This window comes from Neoarius graeffei, chromosome 8, assembly GCF_027579695.1.
Source record: "Neoarius graeffei isolate fNeoGra1 chromosome 8, fNeoGra1.pri, whole genome shotgun sequence".
In the NCBI taxonomy this organism is placed as follows: Eukaryota; Metazoa; Chordata; class Actinopteri; order Siluriformes; family Ariidae; genus Neoarius; species Neoarius graeffei.
Genome location: NC_083576.1, coordinates 78876736 through 78900064, shown reverse-complemented (window position 1 = coordinate 78900064; position 23329 = coordinate 78876736). Strand labels below are relative to the sequence as shown.

The following is a 23329-nucleotide window of genomic DNA, read 5'->3' as shown; positions in this document are numbered from 1 at the left end:
AGGTCGAAAGGTCTCTTTCGCTAAAAGTACAGCTTTTTGCTATGTTTATTATTATTATTGCCATGTTCAGTGTCTGTACTTGATTAATGCCCGGGGGCTGTTTTTCTGATGTCTACAAAAAGGATCCTTTCCATGTTGTCAGACACGCATCTATCTTGTCATATTCGGGCAATACTTTGGAAATAGACTTCAGCACAAATTCTGCCTGACTTCTCCTTTTGTAAACATCAGAAAACAGCCTCTGTGTGATAATTGACTCCAGATACTGAATATGGTGCTGTGTCAGAGACTGGAAGAAGTAAAACAATGTGTGTAGAAACTAGTTTCCTCAGGTTTCTAACAGTTATTGAGGTAAACAGACGCAGGTGTATCTCTGTAAGGATCCTTTCTATGTTGTCAGATACTTTTGAGCCTATCAGTAGCCAAAACAAGAGGTTTTCTTTAGCACAGATGTTTCCCCTGTAAAATTATATTGTACAGCCGTTTTGCGGTTGCCGATTATACTGTAGCGTTTTAACTCAATACTGGACTGATTTCAATAATTTTTGTCTCTAGTAAATATCTGGACACAAAGAGATGGGAAAACAGGGTCAGGGTCAAAAAAATCCCAGAGTTTTCCTTTAACCGTGGCTTGATCGGTGGAGCCAGATGGTCAGGATTAACTATTCCCGAAGCTGCTGATCAACTGGGATACACCAGTCTCAAGAGTTTATACAGAATGGTGCGAAAAACAAAAAACATCCAGTTAGTGGCACTTCTGTAAGCAGAAACAGCTCATCAGCTAGAAGGGCACTTGGCAAAATTGATGGGAAAGATGACTGTTATGAAATTAAAAAATGAGACGTTTTTCAATGACGGCGTAGCTCACTCCGGCCCCATCTAGTCAAGAAGGAACAATCTAAAGCCTAGGTCACAACCGGATGTACGATTTTTTGGCCGTGCGATTTTTGGCGTTTCCCAAATCGCTGCGTTTTTTTGTTCATGGAGAAAGACGCACGTTGGCCGTAAGTTTGTCTTGCAACCTGAAAAAAACGTAAGCGCCCGTAGAGTTTGTTTGACATGACAAATAACCTCTGCGGCCAGTCTACGGCTCGAAAATCAGCACGTCACACGTGCGCCCTCCGTGCGTTTCATGCGCGCCCTCCGTGCATTTCTTGCGTTTTTTGCACGTAGACCGGCCGTAGGAGCACGTACGGCCGGTTGTGACCGAGGCATAAAGTGGGCCACTTTCCTTGCGCAATAAATGTTGCAAGCTATATACACTATATACAAGTTATATAGAGAAGCAATATACACCCTAGGAATACCGACCTATTTGCCAGAAAGAATCCAAAACGGCGAGGAATTGACCGAGAAGAAGCGATTTTTTTGAAAGGCTTAATTAGTCCATAACTTCATTAATAATTGCAAGTATGCAAATTTGGGTAGAAGCTATATGGCAGACCTACCTTCCTGCCAAAAAGAATAAAAATCGGTGAAGAATTGCGAGAGAAGAAGCAATTTTCGTGACATGTGGATGACGCCGGACGGACAACAGACGATGGACAACACATAATGGCATAAGCTCATTGCCTGTTGGCCAGATGAGCTGAAAAATCATCTTTTTTATTCAATCTTACAAAATGATTCTACATGGGTTCTTAGGATGGCCACTGGTTCAAGCACTGACTAGGATGTGAATGTTCTCTGTGAATGTTTGTCTTTTACCACTCCTCTAACATGGCGAGGAACTGACCGAGAATTCTGTAGTCTTAAACACCTTACTTTCTGGCTCAGAAAGCTGGAAGTTTGATACACTCGTCATATCAAACAGCTCGAGTACTTTCATCAACGTTGCTTCCGCAAAATTGTACATGTGACCTGGCAAGACAAGAAAACAAACCTAGACATCCTCTCCAAATCAGGCTGCCCCTCGGTGGTCAAGAAATGGCAGCTATGGTGGGCAGGCCACTTGGAAAGAATGGAAAATGACAGGTTACCCAAAAAACTGTTTTATGGTGAGCTTGGACAAGGTCAGCGAAGTATATGAAGACCGAGAAAGCGTTTTCAAGACAGCTTAAAAGCTTCACTCAAAGATTGTGGAATCGACCCGGAAATCTGGGAATCTATAGCAAATGATCGTCTTCTATGGCGTAGGAGTATCTATGGTGGCATTAAACACTTTGAAGCAGAAGGTTCTGAATGCATCACTCAGAGCAGACTCCGCAGGAAAGACCCTTTAGACGCAGCTCCAACAGGTTTGGCGTGTCATGTTTGTGCCAGACCTTGTGCAAATAAGGCCGGGCTTGTCGCCCACCTCCGTCTCTGCCATCCAGAGTACACCAACCGTCTTCATCACAAGCGATGTGACTTCCATACTAACACTACAATTTCCATCAAGCTCAATATCCATCTATCTATCTATCTATCTATCTATCTATCTATCTATCTATCTATCTATCTGTAGCGCGGACAATGCGTGGGTGGAGCACAGAGGACGGCAGGACAACGTTTGGAGGTAGTAACAGCGTATTTTATTAATAAACTTTTCAGTCTAAAAAGAACTCGCAGCACACAGACACACTCTCAGCCTCCACTCCCGGGTCGCGCTCCCTCTGCTCTCTCTCAGCCTCTTAAAATAGGGAGCGGTTTACTGGGAAAACACACACAAAACACAGGTTAATTACCGTCAGGTGTAGCGAATCTGCCACTCACCTTCCCCGGCTCCACCCTCCTGTCACAGACCGATGCTTGACCACGCCCCCGCTGCCACATACCCCCACCGCCCGACTCAGGCCGGGCGCCCGTCCGGCCCGCAGCCGACTCCCCCCCCCCTTGACGGGAGAGGAAGTCCGCCACGACCATCTGCGCCCCCGGCCTGTGGACCACCTTGAAGTTGAAGGGTTGGAGTGCCAGATACCAACGGGTGATCCGCGCGTTGGCATCCTTCATGCGGTGGAGCCACTGGAGGGGCGCGTGGTCCGAACAGAGGGTGAAAGAGCGCCCCAGCAGGTAGTAACGGAGGGCGAGGACCGCCCACTTGATCGCCAGGCACTCCTTCTCAATGGTGCTGTAGCGCCCCTCACGCACTGACAGCTTGCGGCTGATGTATAGGACTGGGCGGTCCTCCCCCTCCACCTGCTGGGACAAAACGGCCCCCAGCCCTCTGTCCGACGCATCCGTCTGCAACAAAAAAGGGAGAGAGAAGTCAGGGGAGTGTAAGAGTGGCCCCCCACACAGTGCAGCCTTTACCTCAGAGAAAGCCCACTGGCACTGCTCCGTCCACTGGACCGGATCTGGTGCCCCCTTTTTAGTGAGGTCAGTCAGCGGGCTGGTGACGTCCGAATAATTAGGTATAAACCTACGATAGTAGCCAGCCAGCCCCAGGAACTGTCTCACCCCCTTTTTGGTCTTGGGCCTCGGGCAGGCCGCAATCGCTGCAGTCTTATTAATTTGGGGACGCACCTGCCCGTTGCCCAAGTGGAAGCCCAGATACCGTACTTCCACCCGCCCAATCGCACACTTCTTCGGGTTGGCAGTGAGTCCCGCCCGCCTCAGCGACCTAAGGACGGCCCTCAGGTGTTTCAGGTGCCGCTGCCAGTCATTGCTATAAATGATGATGTCGTCTAGGTACGCGGCCGCATAGGTGGCGTGCGGCCGGAGGACCCGGTCCATCAGCCGCTGAAACGTAGCGGGCGCCCCAAACAGCCCAAACGGAAGTGTGACGAACTGGTGTAAGCCGAACGGTGTGGAAAAGGCCGTTTTCTCTCGGGATAATGGAGTCAAGGGGATCTGCCAATATCCCTTCGTCAAATCCAGTGTCGAGTAAAAGCGAGCCGTGCCTAGTCGATCGAGCAGCTCATCAATACGAGGCATTGGGTATGCGTCGAATTTAGACACCGCGTTGACTTTTCTATAGTCCACACAGAACCGGACCGACCCGTCGGCCTTGGGAACCAAGACCACTGGGCTGCTCCAGTCACTGTGGGACTCCTCGACGATGCCCATTTCGAGCATGGCCTGAAGTTCTTCCCGAACCACCTTTTTTTTGTGTTCGGGTAGTCTATAAGGGCGGCTACGCACTACCACCCCCGGGGGCGTCTCTATGTGGTGTTCTATGAGGTTCGTGCGACCGGGCAGGGGCGAGAACACATCCGAAAACTCGGCCTGCAACTGGGCGACCTCCGCGAGTTGGGTCGGGGAGAGGTGGTCTCCACAGGGGACCGGAGAGGTACGTGATGCCAATGACCCTTTGGGGACCTCCGGCCCCAGCTCCGCCTTCTCCGGAACTACCGACACCAACGCCACGGGGACCTCCTCATTCCAGAGTTTCAGCAGATTGAGGTGGTAGATCTGTAGCGCCCCCTCCCTGTCCGTTCGCCTAACCTCGTAGTCGACGTCCCCGACTCGCCGTGTGACCTCAAAGGGTCCTTGCCACTTGGCGATTAATTTGGAGCTCGACGTGGGCAACAGGACGAGTACCTTCTCTCCCGGAGTGAACTCTCTAAGGCGCGTGCCCTTGTTGTACAGGCGGACTTGCCGTTCCTGGGCCTGCCGCAAATTCTCCTGAGTTAGGTGGGTGAGCGTGTGGAGTTTTGCGCGCAGATCCATAACGTACTGAATTTCGTTTTTGCTCTGTGAAGGTCCCTCCTCCCAATTTTCCCGCAGTACATCTAAGATGCCGCGCGGCTTACGCCCGTATAATAATTCAAACGGGGAAAACCCCGTGGAGGCTTGGGGGACCTCTCGCACTGCAAACAACAAGGGTTCGAGCCACTTATCCCAGTTACGTGCGTCCTCACTTACGAATTTTTTAATAATATTCTTGAGGGTGCGATTGAACCGTTCAACTAAACCGTCCGTCTGTGGGTGATAAACGCTGGTGCGGATCGGCTTAATACCTAGTAGCCCATACAGTTCGCTCAGTGTTCGTGACATAAACGAGGTGCCTTGGTCAGTCAGAATCTCTTTCGGGATTCCAACCCGGGAGATGACGTGGAAGAGGGCCTCTGCAATACTGCGTGCTGAGATATTGCGAAGAGGCACCGCTTCCGGGTATCGCGTTGCATAGTCCACCAGGACTAATATAAAGCGGTACCCTCGTGTTGACCGATCTAATGGCCCAACGAGATCCATCCCAATTCTTTCGAACGGGGTCTCGATTAATGGTAGGGGGCGCAAGGGCGCTTTTGGAATGGCCGCTGGATTTACTAACTGGCATTCGCGGCACGCCGTACACCACTTACGGACGTCGCCGCGAATCCCCGGCCAATAGAATCGGGCCATTATCCGGGCGAGTGTCTTATCCTGCCCGAGGTGTCCAGCCATGGGATTAAAGTGGGCCGCCTGGAATACCAATTCCCGGCGGCTCTTTGGAATTAATAACTGGGTGACTCGCTCTTTCGTCTGAGTGTCCTGCATCACTCGATATAATCTATCCTTCAAAATGGAAAAATAGGGGAAGGACGGGGTGGCGTTCGGCTGGAGCGTTTGACCATCGATTACTCTCACTTGGTCAAACGCGTGTCGCAGAGTCTCGTCTCGCGATTGTTCCAGTGGGAAATCCACGAGGGATTCCCCAATAGAAAGAGGAGGGGCCGGCGGCTCCTCCCCCTGTCGCGGAGGTGACGTAGACGGCTCTGCGACCGCCGCTCCAGCCAAAGCGACACCGGGACCCTCCCCCGTCAACTGGCAGGACCCACTCTTTACTAGGCGTGCCATTAAACCCCGAAATCCCGGCCAATCGGTCCCCAAGATCAAAGAGTGGGTAAGGCGAGGATTAACCGCCGCCTTCACTATAGATTTTTCCCCTCTAAAATATATGTGGACTGACACCAACGGGTAGCTGTGAATATCCCCGTGCACACACAACACCTTCACCCCTTGTGCTCCCCCCAATGCCTCGTCTTGCACCAGGCTTTGGCGGATCGAGGTCTGATTGCAGCCTGAATCCACCAACGCCTGATATGTAGCCCCTTGTACACTTACCGGTATGCGATACGCTCCGGCCCGATCGAGGGCAGCCTCTGGCGCGTCGGGGATCCGCACCACCGCCCCCACCTCCATCGCTGCACATTGTTGCTGCAGGTGGCCCGGTTCCCCGCAGCGCCAGCAAACCGGCCCGGGCCTCCCCTCTGCAACTGTGTTCTGGGGCTCACTCACCTGAGGGGGGGGAGAGACAGACACAGAAGGGAGAAACGGGAGGGCACCACGGGTGCGGCGGGCCGGCTGGGGTGGGGCCGGCCCCCGCCTCCGTGGTGGGGGAATGGGGCGAGGACGGGACACGGGAGGAGGGGGGGAAGACAGAGAGAGAGAAGAGGAGACAGAAGACGATGTCATCCGTTGTCCTGCCGCCGGTACAGCCGCCAGATGATCCTCCGCCAGTCCTACGGCCTGATCCAGCGACGCCGGGCGGTGGCACTGGACCCACTCCGCGGTTCCGGCTGGTAAGCGGGCCACGAACTGTTCCAGCGCCACCTGGTCGATGATTCCCTCGGCGTCGCGATCTTCGGCCCTCAGCCACCGCCAGCAGGCGTCCCGGAGCTGCTGGCCAAACGCGAACGGGCTGCCGGCTTCCTCCATCCGCAGCGCGCGGAAGCGCTGGCGCTGCTGCTCCGGCGTGCGCCCCACGCGCTGGAGGACGGCCCGGCGAAGGTCAGCGTAGGCCAGCCGGCGGTCGGCGGGGAGCTGTAATGCGGCCAGCTGCGCCTCTCCAGTCAGGAGGGGGAGGAGGCGCGCCGCGCGCTGCTCCATCGGCCACCCCGAGGCTTCGGCGACCTGCTCGAACAAGGTGATGAAAGCCTCGGGGTCGTCCTGCGGGCCCATCTTGGTCACAGTGAGGGGAGACGGGCCCGCGGCCGGGGCGCTGGTGGACCCCGCCGACGCGAGGAGCCGCCGGAACGCCTCTCGATCTTCCTGTTGAGCCAGCACCAGGGCTTCGAAGCGGCGCTCCTGCTCCGTTCGGAGCGTGACGAGTGCCTGGTGCTGGCTCTGCTGAGCCGTGGCGAGGGCGTGGACCAAGTCCGCGAACGGGGAGGATTCCATGGAGCTGTAGCACTGGTGCTCCACCTTTTCCCGGGTTTCGGCACCACTGTAGCGCGGACAATGCGTGGGTGGAGCACAGAGGACGGCAGGACAACGTTTGGAGGTAGTAACAGCGTATTTTATTAATAAACTTTTCAGTCTAAAAAGAACTCGCAGCACACAGACACACTCTCAGCCTCCACTCCCGGGTCGCGCTCCCTCTGCTCTCTCTCAGCCTCTTAAAATAGGGAGCGGTTTACTGGGAAAACACACACAAAACACAGGTTAATTACCGTCAGGTGTAGCGAATCTGCCACTCACCTTCCCCGGCTCCACCCTCCTGTCACAGACCGATGCTTGACCACGCCCCCGCTGCCACACTATCTATCTGATAGAAATATATGTTTGACATGTTTGAACTGATGCAGGCTGGTCTGATTGCTACTTGTTCTTGAAACTGAAACAGGCGGTCCTGTTTGCTACTCATTCTGGTTAGTTAAATCCTTGAGATTTATCTTCGCTCGCACATTCTGCTCTCTGCTTACTGAAGGTCATGTTGACCAGTAATGTATTTCTTCTTTTCATAAGACTATGATCCTGATGGGTGAGGTAATGGGACATAATGTCTCTCTCTCTCATACAGTAGTGTCCTCTAAAGCAGTGATATAATGCTTCATCACCCATTTACATTATACATAGATAACTGAGCTTCGTCAATGAAGTCATCATCATCCAATCCCATCGTTACAACACACTCTTGAATGTGAATATATCCTGATGTTTGTCCTACAATAAACTGAGAAACATCACTGAGCGGCTATGTGTGTCAGTGACTGTTTGCTCTTGGATCGATCCGTGAGGCAGAATCTCTGAGGCAGCAGAGCTCTACATTCCTATATCTACTTTGTCGATTCAACTTCCTTCAGGACAGACAGATCAAAATCTAGCATCCCTCCATCTATCCACCCATCTATCCACCCATCTATCCACCCATCTATCCACCCATCTATCTATCTATCTATCTATCTATCTATCTATCTATCTATCTATCTATCTATCCACTCATTACCTTGCCCGTGACGGAGTCAGTGGGATGAGGTATTGTAATCAGTTTGTTTGTTTGTTTGTTTGTTTGTGTGTATGTATTAACAATCTAGCGTCTAGATAATTGTACCAATTGACTTAAAATTTTCAGGGTAGGTGGACAATGGTCCGTAGATTACCTGATTAAATTTTGGGGTTAATCGGGTCAAGGTTAAAAGGTAAACCTTTCGGTCAAAATAACATATTTCCCATGATAACTCAAAAGCAGTTGCTGATAGACAAATGTTTACTATTATGAGCATATAGGAACTCCCATATGGCCTTTCATTTGGCACCATGATCACCTTGAAAGGTCAAACTCAAGGTCACGTATTTTCAAGGGCTGTAACTTGAAAACGGTTGATGGTAGACAGATATTTACCATTATCAACTTACAGGAAGTGCCATATGGGCTTTCATTTGGCACCATGATCACCTTTAAAGGTCAAACTCAAGGTCACGTATCTTCAAGGGCTGTAACTTGAAAACGGTTGATGGTAGACAGATATTTACCATTATCAACTTATAGGAAGTGCCATATAGGCTTTCATTTGGTACCATGATCTCTGACCTTGAGTGACCCTCAAAGGTCCAACTCAAGATCATGTATTTTCATCGGACTATAACCTGACAGCTGACGATTGAGAAATATTACCATTATCAACATATAGGTGTAAAATAAGTGCTGCCAGGTGAGATTTGTTTTGCCTGGCAACACTTGTTTATGATGTGCTCCTTTCAATGATCTGTTTCACTCACACAATTTCTTCAGAAAACTGGACCCTTAAGCATACATCTTTTTTATCTTAATACATATCTGAAGAAAAAAAAAAAACAAGGTCATGTTCATTAACCCCTTCAATGCCCTTGGACGAGTCACGTACGTCATGAAATCTTTTACCGCTGTGCCTTATGATGGAAGAATGTTTAGGCATTGACTGTAATTCATATGTGCCACTGTGAAGTAAAAGTAATGTGCCATGTAAGGTACATAAAAGGAGGTGTTTATGATGAGTCGCGTACATCATAAGGCACAGCGGTAAAAGATTTCATGGCATACGTGACTCGTCCAAGGGCACTGAAGGGGTTAATTATGTTCGCACCGAGGCACCACCACCAGCCTTACAAAACACAGAAATTGTAATTGGCTATAAGTACCTCGGGGCACGCATTGCATCATCACTGGAAGATTTCCGTCAAAGATGTGGAAGCGCCTGGAACAACTTCTGGAAACTGACTACCATTTGGCAATCCAACAAAATCTCATTACAACTCAAGCTTCGACTGTTTGACTCCCTGATACTTTACATCCTCCTTTGCAGGGCAGAATCATGGACACAATCAGACCATGAAGAATCAACTGAACTTGTTTGCCACCAGCTGTCATCGTATTATGTTAAACATCAAGCGAACTCATTGATAGAATCACCAATGAATATGTCCTGGCTACCGCCAAAAGGAGAAACCTTGCAGAAATACTAATAGGGAGACAGTTACGCATGCTCGGGCACTGGCTTAGAAGACCAACTGAATCAATCATACATCGCTATGCTTTATACACAACAACGCAAGGCCGTAATAGGCGAGGATGACCTCGACTAACCTACAGTGGTGCTTGAAAGTTTGTGAACCCTTTAGAATTTTCTATATTTCTGCATAAATATGACCTAAAACATCATCAGATTGTCACACAAGTCCTAAAAGTAGGTACAGAGAACCCAGTTAAACAAATGAGACAAAAATATTATACTTGGTCATTTATTTATTGAGGAAAATGATCCAATATTACATATCTGTGAGTGGCAAAAGTATGTGAACCTCTAGGATTAATAGTTAATTTGAAGGTGAAATTAGAGTCAGGTGATTTCAATCGATAGGATGACAATCAGGTGTGAGTGGACACCCTGTTTTATTTAAAGAACAGGGATCTATCAAAGTCTGATCTTCACAACACATGTTTGTGGAAGTGTATAATAGTACGAACAAAGGAGATTTCTGAGGACCTCAGAAACAGCATTGTTGATGCTCATCAGGCTGGAAAAGGTTACAAAACAATCTCTAAAGAGTTTGGACTCCACCAATCCACAGTCAGACAGATTGTGTACAAATGCAGGAAATTTAAGACCATTGTTACCCTCCCCAGGAGTGGTCAACCAACAAAGATCACTCCAAGAGCAAGGCGTGTAATAGTCGGCGAGGTCACAAAGGACCCCAGGGTAACTTCTAAGCAACTGAAGGCCTCTCTCACGTTGGTTAATATTAATGTTCATGAGTCCACCATCAGGAGAACACTGAACAACAATGGTGTGCATGGCAGGCTTGCAAGGAGAAAGTCACTGCTCTCCAAAAAGAACATTGCTGGCCATCTGCAGTTTGCTAAATATCATGTGGACAAGCCAGAAGGCTATTGGAAAAATGTTTTGTGAAGGATGAGACCAAAATAGAACATTTTGGTTGAAATGAGAAGCCTCATTTTTGGAGAAAGGAAAACACTGCATTCCAGCATAAGAACCATATCCCATCTGTGAAACATGGTGGTGGTAGTATCATGGTTTGGGCCTGTTTTGTTGCATCTGGGCCAGGACGGCTTGCCATCATTGATGGAACAATGAATTCTGAATTATACCAGTGAATTCTAAAGGAAAATGTCAGGACATCTGTCCATGAACTGAATCTCAAGAGAAGGTGGGTCATGCAGCAAGACAACGAACTTAAGCACACAAGTCGTTCTACCAAAGAATGATTAAACAAGAATACAGTTAATGTTTTGGAATGGCCAAGTCAAAGTCCTGACCTTAATCCAATCGAAATGTTGTGGAAGGACCTGAAGCGAGCAGTTCATGTGAGGAAACCCACCAACATCCCAGATTTGAAGCTGTTCTGTATTGAGGAATGGGCTAAAATTCCTCCAAGCCAGTGTGCAGGACTGATCAACAATTACCGGAAATGTTTAGTTGCAGTTATTGCTGCACAAGGGGGTCACACCAGATACTGAAAGCAAAGATTCACATACTTTTGCCACTCACAGATATGTAATATTGGATCTTTTTCCTCAATAAATAAATGACCAAGTATAATATTTTTGTCTCATTTGTTTAACTGGGTTCTCTTTATCTACTTTTAGGACTTGTGTGAAAATCTGATGATGTTTTAGGTCATTTTTATGCAGAAATATAGAAAATTCTAAAGGGTTCACAAACTTTCAAGCATCACTGTACGTCAAAAACATGCAAGAAATCACCGGCCTCGGCTTAGATGAGATGTATTGTCATGCGATGGAAAGAGATGACTGGAGAAGCAGTGTAGTAGAGAGAGTTGACCCACAAGCTCCCAACTAGTAAGGAAGGAAGTACATATCTTCCAATGTAGCATGGCGGAATTGCTGGGTTTCAGTCACGTGACTTTTCTTAGCGGTTTTACCAGAAGTGAAATAGCTGGTGGTCTAAACGGCAGCCGTAGTGCAAACAACTAGCGATAACTTATCAGAGTATACTCGTAATCTAGAAGCCACTGCTGGCTTTAGATATATTCAGAAGGTTGCTACGGTATGTGCAATGGAATCGACCCCTACAGTCTGGGAAAGAAGGATTTGTCATACAATCTCGAAAATTACCCTTCAGTCAAGTTCCCCGACATCTTGAACTATCTGGTGGTGCAGACGTCCTTCTACACCGCAAAACAGATGAAAGCATGGAAGCGTATGGAGGTTTACAACTTTTTTGTATGTGGCTGGGTAAAGGACTTCGGGATCAAGTCGCTACCCAATGAATCCTGTATTGTTTTTGCCCGTGTATTTTTTTAAGGTTTTCGTTCGCGTCTTTACAACGAAGCGCTGCAAGTTGAAGTGTAAACAAACAACAGTTGGCTTGATTCTCACTTGTGTTGGCTCTTATCTCTCAGGTAAATCATTCACAAAGATCATCAGAAACCCCTTTAAAGACCTGGATCTTAGTTAAACAAGACGGAGAAGTGATCATGCCGCATTGTAACTGTATGGCTGGGGAAGAATTTTGTCGAGACTTTCATGCATATGAACTTTGTGAGGAGTGAACAAAGAAACAGCTGGGGACTTTAGTGCTTCGTGACTAAAAAAAGTACCATAAAATCATGACACATAGCAAGAAAAGTACTTGGAAAACACTAAGGACAGAGCTGAGAGGGAAATACAAACCTTTCACCAAGTGATCACTGCAAACTCGAGCATGCTTCAACTCGGCTCCCTTCGATTTCACTGAGAGGTTCAAAAGCCACCTTTCTCGACGTCTTTTTGTGAAATCCTGTGTTCGTTCACCCTTTTTTATTAGTTCACGGGGAACCCTGAAGACACTTTTATCAGTTTCACGGTTTGATCGATTCAAACAACCTAAAACAACGCAAGCGAAAGGCATTTTTCATCTGAGTAATGCACCTTATCCGTACAAACGCTTTGTCAACTGAGCTTTGGTAGACCACCAGCGAAAGTTCTGAATAACTAATGAGGCGGATGTGACATCACGTGAAACCCAGCAATAGTGTGTCGTGTTGCGAGTCTACAGGTTGAGCCAAAGCTACTCCAGGTTCTCCACTATTGTTCCATCTCCCAAAAAAAGACAGGTAGACTGGCTAGACTAAATGACCCATGCATTCCATTCCAGCTGTACTCCCACCTCGTACCCAATTTTCCCTGCGATAGACTCTGGATCCACCACAGCCCTGGCCAGGATAAAAGTGCTTGCTGAAGAAGAATGAAATTGTGAACTCATTTCATGTCCATATTTAGACATAATTAAAGAGCAATAATCGCACCACAGGACAACTTTGTTGATCTCAGGTGGAAAATGTGTTACAGCAGCATACAAGGCAAACGTCTAAACAGGATAATTATCATAATAATTAACAGTTATTCCAGAATCGAATCGTACATGAGCTATCCACATTCACTGGACTTTGAGAAACAGAGCATTTTTATTTTTTATTTTTTTTCCAAATTCAATAAATTTAAAAAAAAAAAAAACTTTATACAAAACGTCCGACAAAATCATTTCCGCTTCGAATGTAAACAAACTGGTGAAATGACAGAAGCTATATTGAAAAATGTTATAACAGTAATTCTTGAGAAATAAAAAAGATACGTTCTACCATCAAATACTTTCATTCCATAATTTTGTTGCTTTTTTGGGTTTACAGTTTTTTTGGTGGTTGGTAAACCAACTTAAAGGTGCATTACTGCCACCGACTGGGCTGGAGTGTGGAACAGGAGATATTGGGGGGAGGGGGGAACTATATTCTTTTAGCTATTTCTGTTTCTTTTAAATACTTGATAATTTTTTGGGGTTTTGTTTTCGAGAAGAGTTTTTATTTCGTCCTCGGTTGGTTCAGCAACACGTTCAGCCATTTTGTTTTTCTCTAATCACTGTATATGAGCTGATATCCTAGTAGTAGAGTAGCCAATCAGAGCGCACGATTGCTCATATCCAGTGAATGCGGATAGAATAATTATATCTACACAATGTACATGTATGTGCCGTACCTGAGTAATTAACGCAAACGTAATGTTGAGGAAAAAGTGAATTATTAACATCAGCCGGATGAGCAAACGATGTTGGAAAGGATCTTGAGAAAGTCACATAGCAAAGGTACAAAAGATGCAACAGAGAGTCATTTAAAGTCTGTGTTTCTGATGGTGTTTAAGCATAACATCTTCTACAAGGTCTTATCTCGAACACTGGCATTTGGGACACATCCCAGATCTTCAATATAAATATGCATGTGTTTATCTGTGTAACAAGCAAAACAAGGGCTCGAAAATGAGCTGCACTGAACTAACCAGGAGTTATAATTCTTTCCGGATCATTTCACATCTTCTGTGTGACCTTTTCTTCCTTTCGGATCTTTCCAGTTGCTTTATTTGTGTTCAATTATCCAGTTATTTAGCACAAATCTAAAGTCTTTTAGCACAAGTTCTAAAGTCTCTTAACACAACTCTACGTTCTTTAGCACAACTCGGGATTATGGTCACAGTAATCAAAAAAAATACTCATCTTGACAAAGGAAGGGGATTATTATGATTGCTTAGGGACCGGATTTTCTGCTACTGTGCATGTTAAGGACAATTAAAATAAAGAACAAGTAAAAAGCTTTCTTTAAACTCTTATCCTCTTGTAAATTTTGCTTGACTTTTCATTCTTTATCAAATTAGTAAATTATAAATAATAATGAACATGATATAATTTAAGCTTGGCACTTTAATAAAGACAAAACAAACCTGGAAGTTGGCTGTAGCGGTGTACTGTGTCAGGGGACGTGCTGTGTTAAATAATTTGGAGGGAGGATTGGTGACTAACATACGGGCTACACGAAACACGGCAGAGTGGGGAAATACAATCGCTCGTTTTCGATCGGAATCTTGGCAACTTTCATTAAAAAAAATCCATCAAACCTCTTTAAACATGATCAGTACAATGGATGTAAAAAGTGTACACACCCCGTTAAAATGATCAGTTTTTCTGATGTAAAAAAATGAGACCACGATACATAATTTCAAAACTGTTCCCACCTTTAACGTGACCTATAACCTGTACAATTCAATAGAAAAACAAACAAATCTGTTCGGGGGAAAAACATAAAATATAAAAAAGCGTACAATAAGCTGGTTGCATAAGTGTGCACACCCTTAAACTAATACTTTGTTGAAGCACCTTTTGATTTAATTACAGCATTCAGTCTTTTTGGGTTCACACATGCCATCAATTAAAATGACTCTGATTAACCCCAAATAAAGTTCAGACATTTACTCAGTTGCATCATCCAGCAAAAGCCAGGGTTCACAGAGAGCTTACAAAGCGTCAAAGGGATCTTATTGTTGAAAGGTATCAGTCAGGAGAAGGGGACAAAAACATTTCCACGGCATTAGATATACCATGGAGCACAGTGAAGACTGTCATCAAGAATATGGGACGACAGGGACATTACTGAGAACTGGACGTCCCTCCAAAATTGATGAAAAGGCAAGATAAAAACTGGTCAGGGAGGCTGCCAAGAGGCCTACAGCAACACTGAAGGAGCTGCAGGAATTTCTAGCAAGTACTGGTTGTGTACTACATGTGACAACAATCTCCCGTATTCTCCATATGTCTGGACTATGAGGTAGGGTCAAAGAAAAACATCCAGGCCTGGCTAAATTTTGCAAAAAAAAATACATCAACTCTCCCAAAAGCATGTGGGAAAATGTGTTATGGTCTGATGAAACCAAGATTGAACTTTTTGACCACAATTCCAAAAGGTACGTTTGGTGCAAAAACACCACTGCACATCACAAAAAGAACACCATACCCACGGTGAAGCATGGTGGTGGCAGCATCATGGTTTGGGGTTGTTTTTCTTCAGCTGGAACAGGGGCTTTAGTCAAGGTGGAGGGAATTATGAACAGTTCTAAATACCAGTCAGTTTTGGCCCAAAACCTTCAGGTGTCTGCTAGAAAGCTGAAGATGAAGAGGAATTTCATCTTTCAGCACGACAATGACCCCAAGCATACATCGAAATCAACAAAAGAATGGCTTCACCAGAAGAAAATTAAAGTTTTGGAACGGCCCAGCCAGAGCCCAGACCTAAATCCAATTGAAAATCTGTGGGGTGACCTGAAGAGGGCTGTGCACAAGAGATGTCCTCGCAATCTGACAGATCTGGAGCGCTTTTGCAAGGAAGAGTGGGCAAATATTGCCAAGTCGAGATGTGGCAGGCTGATAGACTCCGACCCAAAAAGACTGAATGCTGTAATTAAACCAGAAGGTGTTTCAACAAAGCATTAGTTTCAGGGTGTGCTCACTTACTTATGCAATCAGCTTATTATACTTTTTTTTTAATGTTTTTCCCCCGAACAGATTTGTTTGTTTGTTTGTTTGTTTGTTTGTTTTAATTGAATTGTACAGGTTATAGGTCACATTAAAGGTGGGAAAAGTTTTGAAATTATTTATCGTGGTCTCATTTTTTTTTTTTACATCAGAAAAACCTATCATTGTAACGGGGTGTGTACACTTTTTATATCCACTGTAAGTACTCATAATAAAGATTAAGTGGTCTTGGATCTTGTGCGAAAGAACTTTTGTGCTAAAAGCCTTTAGATTTGTGCTAAAAGACTTGTGCTAAATCACCGTAAACCATTTTGTCCTGCTTTTTCAACTTGCAGAGGTGTGAATTTGAGTCAGAATGAGAATCCAACAGACTTTTGCGTAACTCAAAAAACTCCAGCCTTTCCAAACGATGTGAAAAACAGTGGGGTGAGTTTTGAACTTAAAAAACGATGGCACAGAATTTCATCCAAAACATTGTTTTGTTTTCATTTAGATCTACAGATAAGAGTGCAGATAAGAATGTCATCATCAAGCCAAAACTTCATCACTTCATCACTACTGAAGTGAAACACATCAGCTTGAGAAAAATGTCATGCTGGGTTTTTACAGGTCAGGGAGGTCAAAAAAAGAGGCCATGGGAATATTCGGCTCACCTCGAAATTGCCAGCATAATCATCGAGGCTGCTTCCTTCTCTTCCTTCCTTCAGAGCAATCAGAGTGAAACCTCGGAAGTAAGACGGACTGGAGGCGTATAAACTCACTGGAGAGGCAGATATGAAAAGACAGAGTGAGAAATAGGTCAAGACACAGCAGCATTTAGCCAAACAGCAGGTCGGATCTCTGAGGTGTGTGTGTGTGTGTGTGTGTGTGTGTGTGTGTGTGTCAGGGCAAGTTTCAAACTGCCAGTGCAGTCAAGGCAAGTTCAAGTGGCTCAGAAGTCTTTGTATGCTTTTTGTTTCTTTGTTGTTGTTGTTGTTTTTTTTTTTTTTTTGGTTTCTCTTACGAAGCTGAACCAGATGAAGCAAATGCAAGAACAGACACGCTTTCCCACCATTCCCACCACAAAACCTTCAGTGAAAGATCTGGTGCATAACACGAGCCGCTATTAACTTTAAGTGCTCTCATCATGGGGAAATTTTTTGATTTGTCCAACTCTACAAGTGTACTCCATCGTAATGCATTTTGGATCTGATGTCACAAATGTTTTTGTTTTCTTCTGTCACAGGCAAATGTTCATGCATGCATGGATTTTTTTTTTTTTTTAAGACAATCCAATGCATAGGGCGGCACGGTGGTGTAGTGGTTAGCGCTGTCGCCTCACAACAAGAAGGTCCGCGTTCGAGTCCCGTGGCAGTGTGGAGTTTGCATGTTCTCCCCGTGTCCCCGTGGGTTTCCTCCGGGTGCTCCGGTTTCCCCCACAGTCCAAAGACATGCAGGTTAGGTTAACTGGTGACTCTAAATTGACCGTAGGTGTGAATGTGAGTGTGAATGGTTGTCTGTGTCTACGTGTCAGCCCTGTGATGACCTGGCGACTTGTCCAGGGTGTACCCCGCCTTTCGCCCGTAGTCAGCTGGGATAGGCTCCAGCTCGCCTGCGACCCTGTAGAACAGGATAAAGCGGCTAGAGATAATGAGATGAGATGAGATCCAATGCATGCTGCAAATAAAAATATCGAACAGGATGAAAAAACTACCAGATGAAGCAAATGCAAGAGCTTTCCCACCACAAAACCTTTAGTGAAGGATCTGGTGCATAATACGAGCCGCTATTAACTTTAAGTGCTCTCATCATGGGGAAATTTTTGATTTGTCCAACTCTACAAGTGTACTCCATCCTAATGCATTTTGGATCTGATGTGACAATTCTGTTTTTGTTTTCTTCTGTCATGCATGGATATGATTTTTTTTTTAAAGACAATTCAATGCATGCTGCAAATAAAAATATCGAACAGGATGAAAAAAGACTTTTTAAGCCTTTCTTCTGACCAAATGCAGTCTAGAGCAGGGGAGAGTTTGGGTATTTTTGGAGACAGCATGGTCATTTGGGCAAAGTCAAACTCAGATTCATGTCAGTGATCAATGCAGCCTGGAATAATAGATCAATATTATTATTATTATTATTATTATTATTATTATTATTATGGACCCTGTTCCCTCACCTCTGTAAGTGCTTCCAGGTTGGTATGTTTCAGGATCCCCTTCCACCCGGAGTCGGTACTCGGTGTGTCCTTCTCTGCGCGCACCCCGGTTCGAGCTGCGGAGGATCCTGCAGAAGCTGGAGCTCTCTCTGGAAAAAGCATGAATGCTGAAGAAATTCAGCACAAGGCAGAGCAGAAGCGCGGTACCTGTACCTGCAGGCATGCCCATGCCCATGCCTGGATGCCAACTGGTGCAGAAAGGAAGTGAAGGAAGAAACTGATTGCGGGAGAGAAAACAAGGATCCAACAGAACCCCCTGGGACTGAAAACCTTAATAAACCACTTTTCTAAAATGATACAAAATCCATTCCGGGCTTAAATGGACTGGAACCGCGGGCTCAATGAGTCCCCAAGAGGATCCGAATCGGTTTGCGAGTCACTTTATCCAAGGTTCACAGGGGGGTGGGGGGGGGAGAGAAAAGAAAGAAAGACAGACAGAAAGAAGGAAAGAAGAAGAGCGAAGCAGTCTCTCCTCCCAGACCAAACAGAGATGTGGTGACGCGAGGATCAGCAGCGGGCATTCCTACTGTGATTCACTTTACTGATTCGATTCTTCCGAACAAACCCGTGCAGCTGAATCGGTTCTTTTTGATTCGTTTGAGACAGCAAACAGAGCGGTTCAGAAATGGCTTTGTTTTTGTTTGTTTGTCCAAATTGCTTGCACGTGCACTAGCAAAGGCAACACACCCTATTCATTATTCATTAGACCAAACCATTGATCTTTCAGAGAAATAAAATTAAAATCATTTTTTTCATTAATTAATAAAACCTCTAACCTACATTACTCTCTCTCTCTCTCTCTCTCTCTATATATATATATATATATATATATATATATATATATATCATCTCATCTCATTATCTGTAGCCGCTTTATCCTGTTCTACAGGGTCGCAGGCAAGCTGGAGCCTATCCCAGCTGACTACGGGCGAAAGGCGGGGTACACCCTGGACAAGTCGCCAGGTCATCACAGGGCTGACACATAGACACAGACAACCATTCACACTCACATTCACACCTACGGTCAATTTAGAGTCACCAGTTAACCTAACCTGCATGTCTTTGGACTGTGGAGGAAACCGGAGCACCCGGAGGAAACCCATGCGGACACGGGGAGAACATGCAAACTCCGCACAGAAAGGCCCTCGCCAGCCACGGGGCTCGAACCCGGACCTTCTTGCTGTGAGGCGACAGCGCTAACCACTACTCCACTGTGCCGCCCATATACACTACCATTCAAAAGTTTGGGGTCACTTTGAAATGTCCTTATTTTTGAAAGAAAAGCACTGTTCTTTTCAATGAGGATCACTTTAAACTAATCAGAAATCCACTCTATACATTGCTAATGTGGTAAATGACTATTCTAGCTGCAAATGTCTGGTTTTTGGTGCAATATCTCCATAGGTGTATAGAGGCCCATTTCCAGCAACTCTCACTCCAGTGTTCTAATGGTACAATGTGTTTGCTCATTGCCTCAGAAGGCTAATGGATGATTAGAAAAACCCTTGTACAATCATGTTAGCACAGCTGAAAACAGTTGAGCTCTTTAGAGAAGCTATAAAACTGACCTTCCTTTGAGCAGATTGAGTTTCTGGAGCATCACATTTGTGGGGTCGATTAAATGCTCAAAATGGCCAGAAAAATGTCTCGACTATATTTTCTATTCATTTTACAACTCATGGTGGTAAATAAAAGTGTGACTTTTCATGGAAAACACAAAATTGTCTGGGTGACCCCAAACTTTTGAACGGTAGTGTATATATATATATATATATATATATATATATATATATATATATATATATATAAACTTTTTTGCTCACCGGCCACTGTGGCTAGTTGTTTTCCCGAGTCACTAGCCATTCAGCCTTTTCACTAGCCACAATTTTGTTGCCAAGAAATCACAGTTTTTTCTTCACCATGACACGTTAAAGTTTGGAAGATCTAGATTTAATTATGAATGGCAGCGTATAATGTATCTCTACAGTAGCACTCAAGTATTCAGTGCTGTTGCAGTAAGGTAGCTCCCTATATGAAAACATGGAACCAATTCAGACAAAAATATAAACAGAGTATTCTGTTTATTGAACTCAAATTCAAGCCCCTTACAATATGAAATATCATATAATATGAAAAATAACATTCAGTAGAACTGAACTGATTCTAATATTAAAAGTCCAATTCAAACATTTATCACTAAAAAACATTTGATGTTTTGATATGCAAGTATTATGTGTATTATCAAGTATTATTATGTATATTATGTATTATCTATTAATAGTCTGTGTGTGTGTGTGTGTGTGTGTGTGTGTGTGTGTGTGCGTGTGTGTGTGTGTGTGTGAACATGTGTAGAGAGAGACATTAAATGTCCTCATTACATTCATCATCAGATGAGTCTGAATGGTCCATGAAAAATGGTCTTCGTGACCTGAGGCTTCCAGCAGGCCATAAGTTGATAGCTGGGGCGAGATCAACTTCTTTCCAATCGAGTGAACGTTTGTAAACAGCAGCTCCATCCTCTCCAGCTCAGCCAACTTCATGACAGCCAGGGACTTGAAAGCAATGCTGTCCTGTAGTGACCCAGCCGTCTTCGCCGGTTTTGATATCATAGTACCGATGTGTGTATTTGACTTTTCATGGTCCTTTATAGTTTCGAGTTTAAAATTACTGGTGCCTGTCTTTGACAGACTTTCTATAGTCTTCGCAGTACATGGTATTTTCGATTTTGCTATGAGCACGGTGGTGTAGTGGTTAGCGCTGTTGCCTCACAGCAAGAAGGTCTCAAGTTTGAGCCCCATGGCCGGCGAGGACCTTTCTGTGTGGAGTTTGCATGTTCTCCCCGTGTCCGCGTGGGTTTCCTCCGGGTGCTCCGGTTTCCCCCACAGTCCAAAGACATGCAGGTTAGGTTAACTGGTGACTCTAAATTGAGCGTAGGTGTGAATGTGAGTGTGAATGGTTGTCTGTGTCTATGTGTCAGCCCTGTGATGACCTGGCGACTTGTCCAGGGTGTACCCCGCCTTTCACCCGGAGTCAGTTGGGATAGGCTCCAGCTTGCCTGTGACCCTGTAGAAGGATAAAGCGGCTAGAGATAATGAGATGAGAGATATATAGCTACATAGCTGCACTTTACCTTGAAATATGATTACTCGAGCGACAGCTACAATTATCAGCACCTTAACGATCTTTTGGCCGTTGCAAAAGCAGAAAAGACTTTCAATATGTAAACTACCCCTGGAAAAAAGTAAGTTGATTCCCGATTACTTAGTGTATCAGATCACGTGACACCATTCCACAATTATCGACACCTTTGTCCACAGTTATCAACACCCAGATGATTATTTATAATAATAATAATAATAATAATAATAATAATAATAATAATAATAATTGGTATGTGGTATTAAGTTAACAAAATATAGTTTTTATTTCAAATTTGTTTTACGTAGACTTATATTTAGTACAAAATATCTTTTATATAAATATATCGATGTCGGTGTTTACATAAATAAGGAAGTACTTCTAATATTTGTAAACAAATTAACTGATAATGTTTAAACTGTGTCAGAAAATCTTTTTGTTCCACTTTCTACCCACTTTCTAAGTATTTTCGTAGATCACATTTTGTTAATCATTTGTTGTTGTTTGTATTTTTTTTTAGTTTTGTAGTTTACCAATAAATGTCAACAGGGAATTGACATTGTAACCACATGAAAACCCAGGTCAAAGGTTGCATGTCATTCCTCGAGCCAAAATATAAAATGTCTACTGATATTGTAATATGTGGTAGGGATTTACAGCAAGCTGCAAAAAAGAAAGAAAAAAAAAGAAAAATCTGAATATTTCAAGTGTGTAATTTTTATATGCTAGGAATTTAATTCTGGTCTAATTCTATTTACTGCAATAGGATTCCAAATACTCTATAAACATTCCATTCTGTTATGAATAAAAAAAAATATTATAAATCACAGCACTTTAATTTTTTAAAAGTACTTTATCTACTTCAACAATGTTACACAAAGATCGATCCATAACAGTTGTAAATGTCACTTAATTCCACAGGGTGTCGATAATGGTGGACACTGGTGAAAGTGATCACTATTATCGACACCTCACGTGACTCTCAAACACGCATTTAGATACAAAATGGCGACTGTCAAATGAAAGAGTAAGAAACAAAGTAGGTTTCGACAAGGAGATCATGAAATATTGGTGAATTTGATCAGTAAAAACATGTCCATGATCTTTCCACCATGCTTACCTGCAATGATGACGTCCGGGTTTTCCTCAAATTGCTGATCGTGCTGAAAAAAATTCCATCTCAGGTAACGAGCTGCATCATCAGACGACAAGATCAAGAGGTGAGGGAGGGTCTTCCGGTTGATTAATTAACCAATAATAACTGTTGTAACTGAAACTCACTTTGGTAAAATAGTTTTTTATTGGTAAATCTGAAAAGGTGTCGATAATTATGGACTGTCGATAATTGTAGCTGCTGCTCTATTACCAAACACTTATAATATCTTATTATTTCTGTATTAACGTGCAACTTTAACATCATTTTTCTTGAGTCATCCATTATATTTTTCTAAACATGTTCATTTTACTTCATTCAATCAACCCTGTAACTTGCACACACTCACCCCTCACAAATATTCTCAATATGAACTTGGCATGTGTAAACATTAACAGTTTCAAGAAACAATTGAAAACCTTCCTATTTAAATCAGCTTATGCTTCTTAGATTCTGACTGGTTTATTGAATTTTAATGATTTTTAAAATAATTTTTATTCTGTAATGATTTTAGACTTGAAGTTTAATTACTGTTTGCATTTTTTTTATTGTAAAGCACTTTTGAGTGTATGTATATAATGCTTTATTATTATTATTATTATTATTATTATTATTATTATTATTATTATTATTATTACACAAGTGACATATTCAACAGGAAGTTGCAACATTTGTATTTCCAGAAGATCCTGAGAAGAAGAAAAACATTGTTTCTCACTGTTTTATCATGATATTATGTTTATGTTCATTCATTTAAAAGGGACAGAGTACATTAAAGTGAGGCGGCCTTTCGATTTCATGAAACCGGTGAAATTTAGTTCCCTCTGAAATTTGGTCATTGTGATATATGTTTATTTCTGTAATATAAAAAAAATAGGCCATTCTGTGGCTGGGAAGTTATTTAATTTGAGGGGATTCCCGAGCAAA

The 23329-nt window shown here is 44.0% G+C and overlaps 1 protein-coding gene across 2 annotated transcripts in view; it reads right to left on the bottom strand.

The window, feature by feature from the left end:
- The window catches only part of spon1b (spondin 1b), a 298589-nt gene extending 280010 nt beyond the window's left edge, over positions 1-18579 (bottom strand). For both annotated transcript variants that reach the window (XM_060927069.1, XM_060927070.1), the window contains exons 1-2: positions 18073-18579; positions 16568-16674 (exon numbers count right to left, since the gene is read on the bottom strand). In XM_060927069.1, coding sequence (XP_060783052.1) covers positions 16568-16674; positions 18073-18286 — 321 coding nt within the window. In that variant the 5' untranslated portion in view covers positions 18287-18579. The remainder of the gene's footprint in view (positions 1-16567; positions 16675-18072) is intronic.
- Between the last annotated feature and the right edge of the window lie 4750 nt (positions 18580-23329).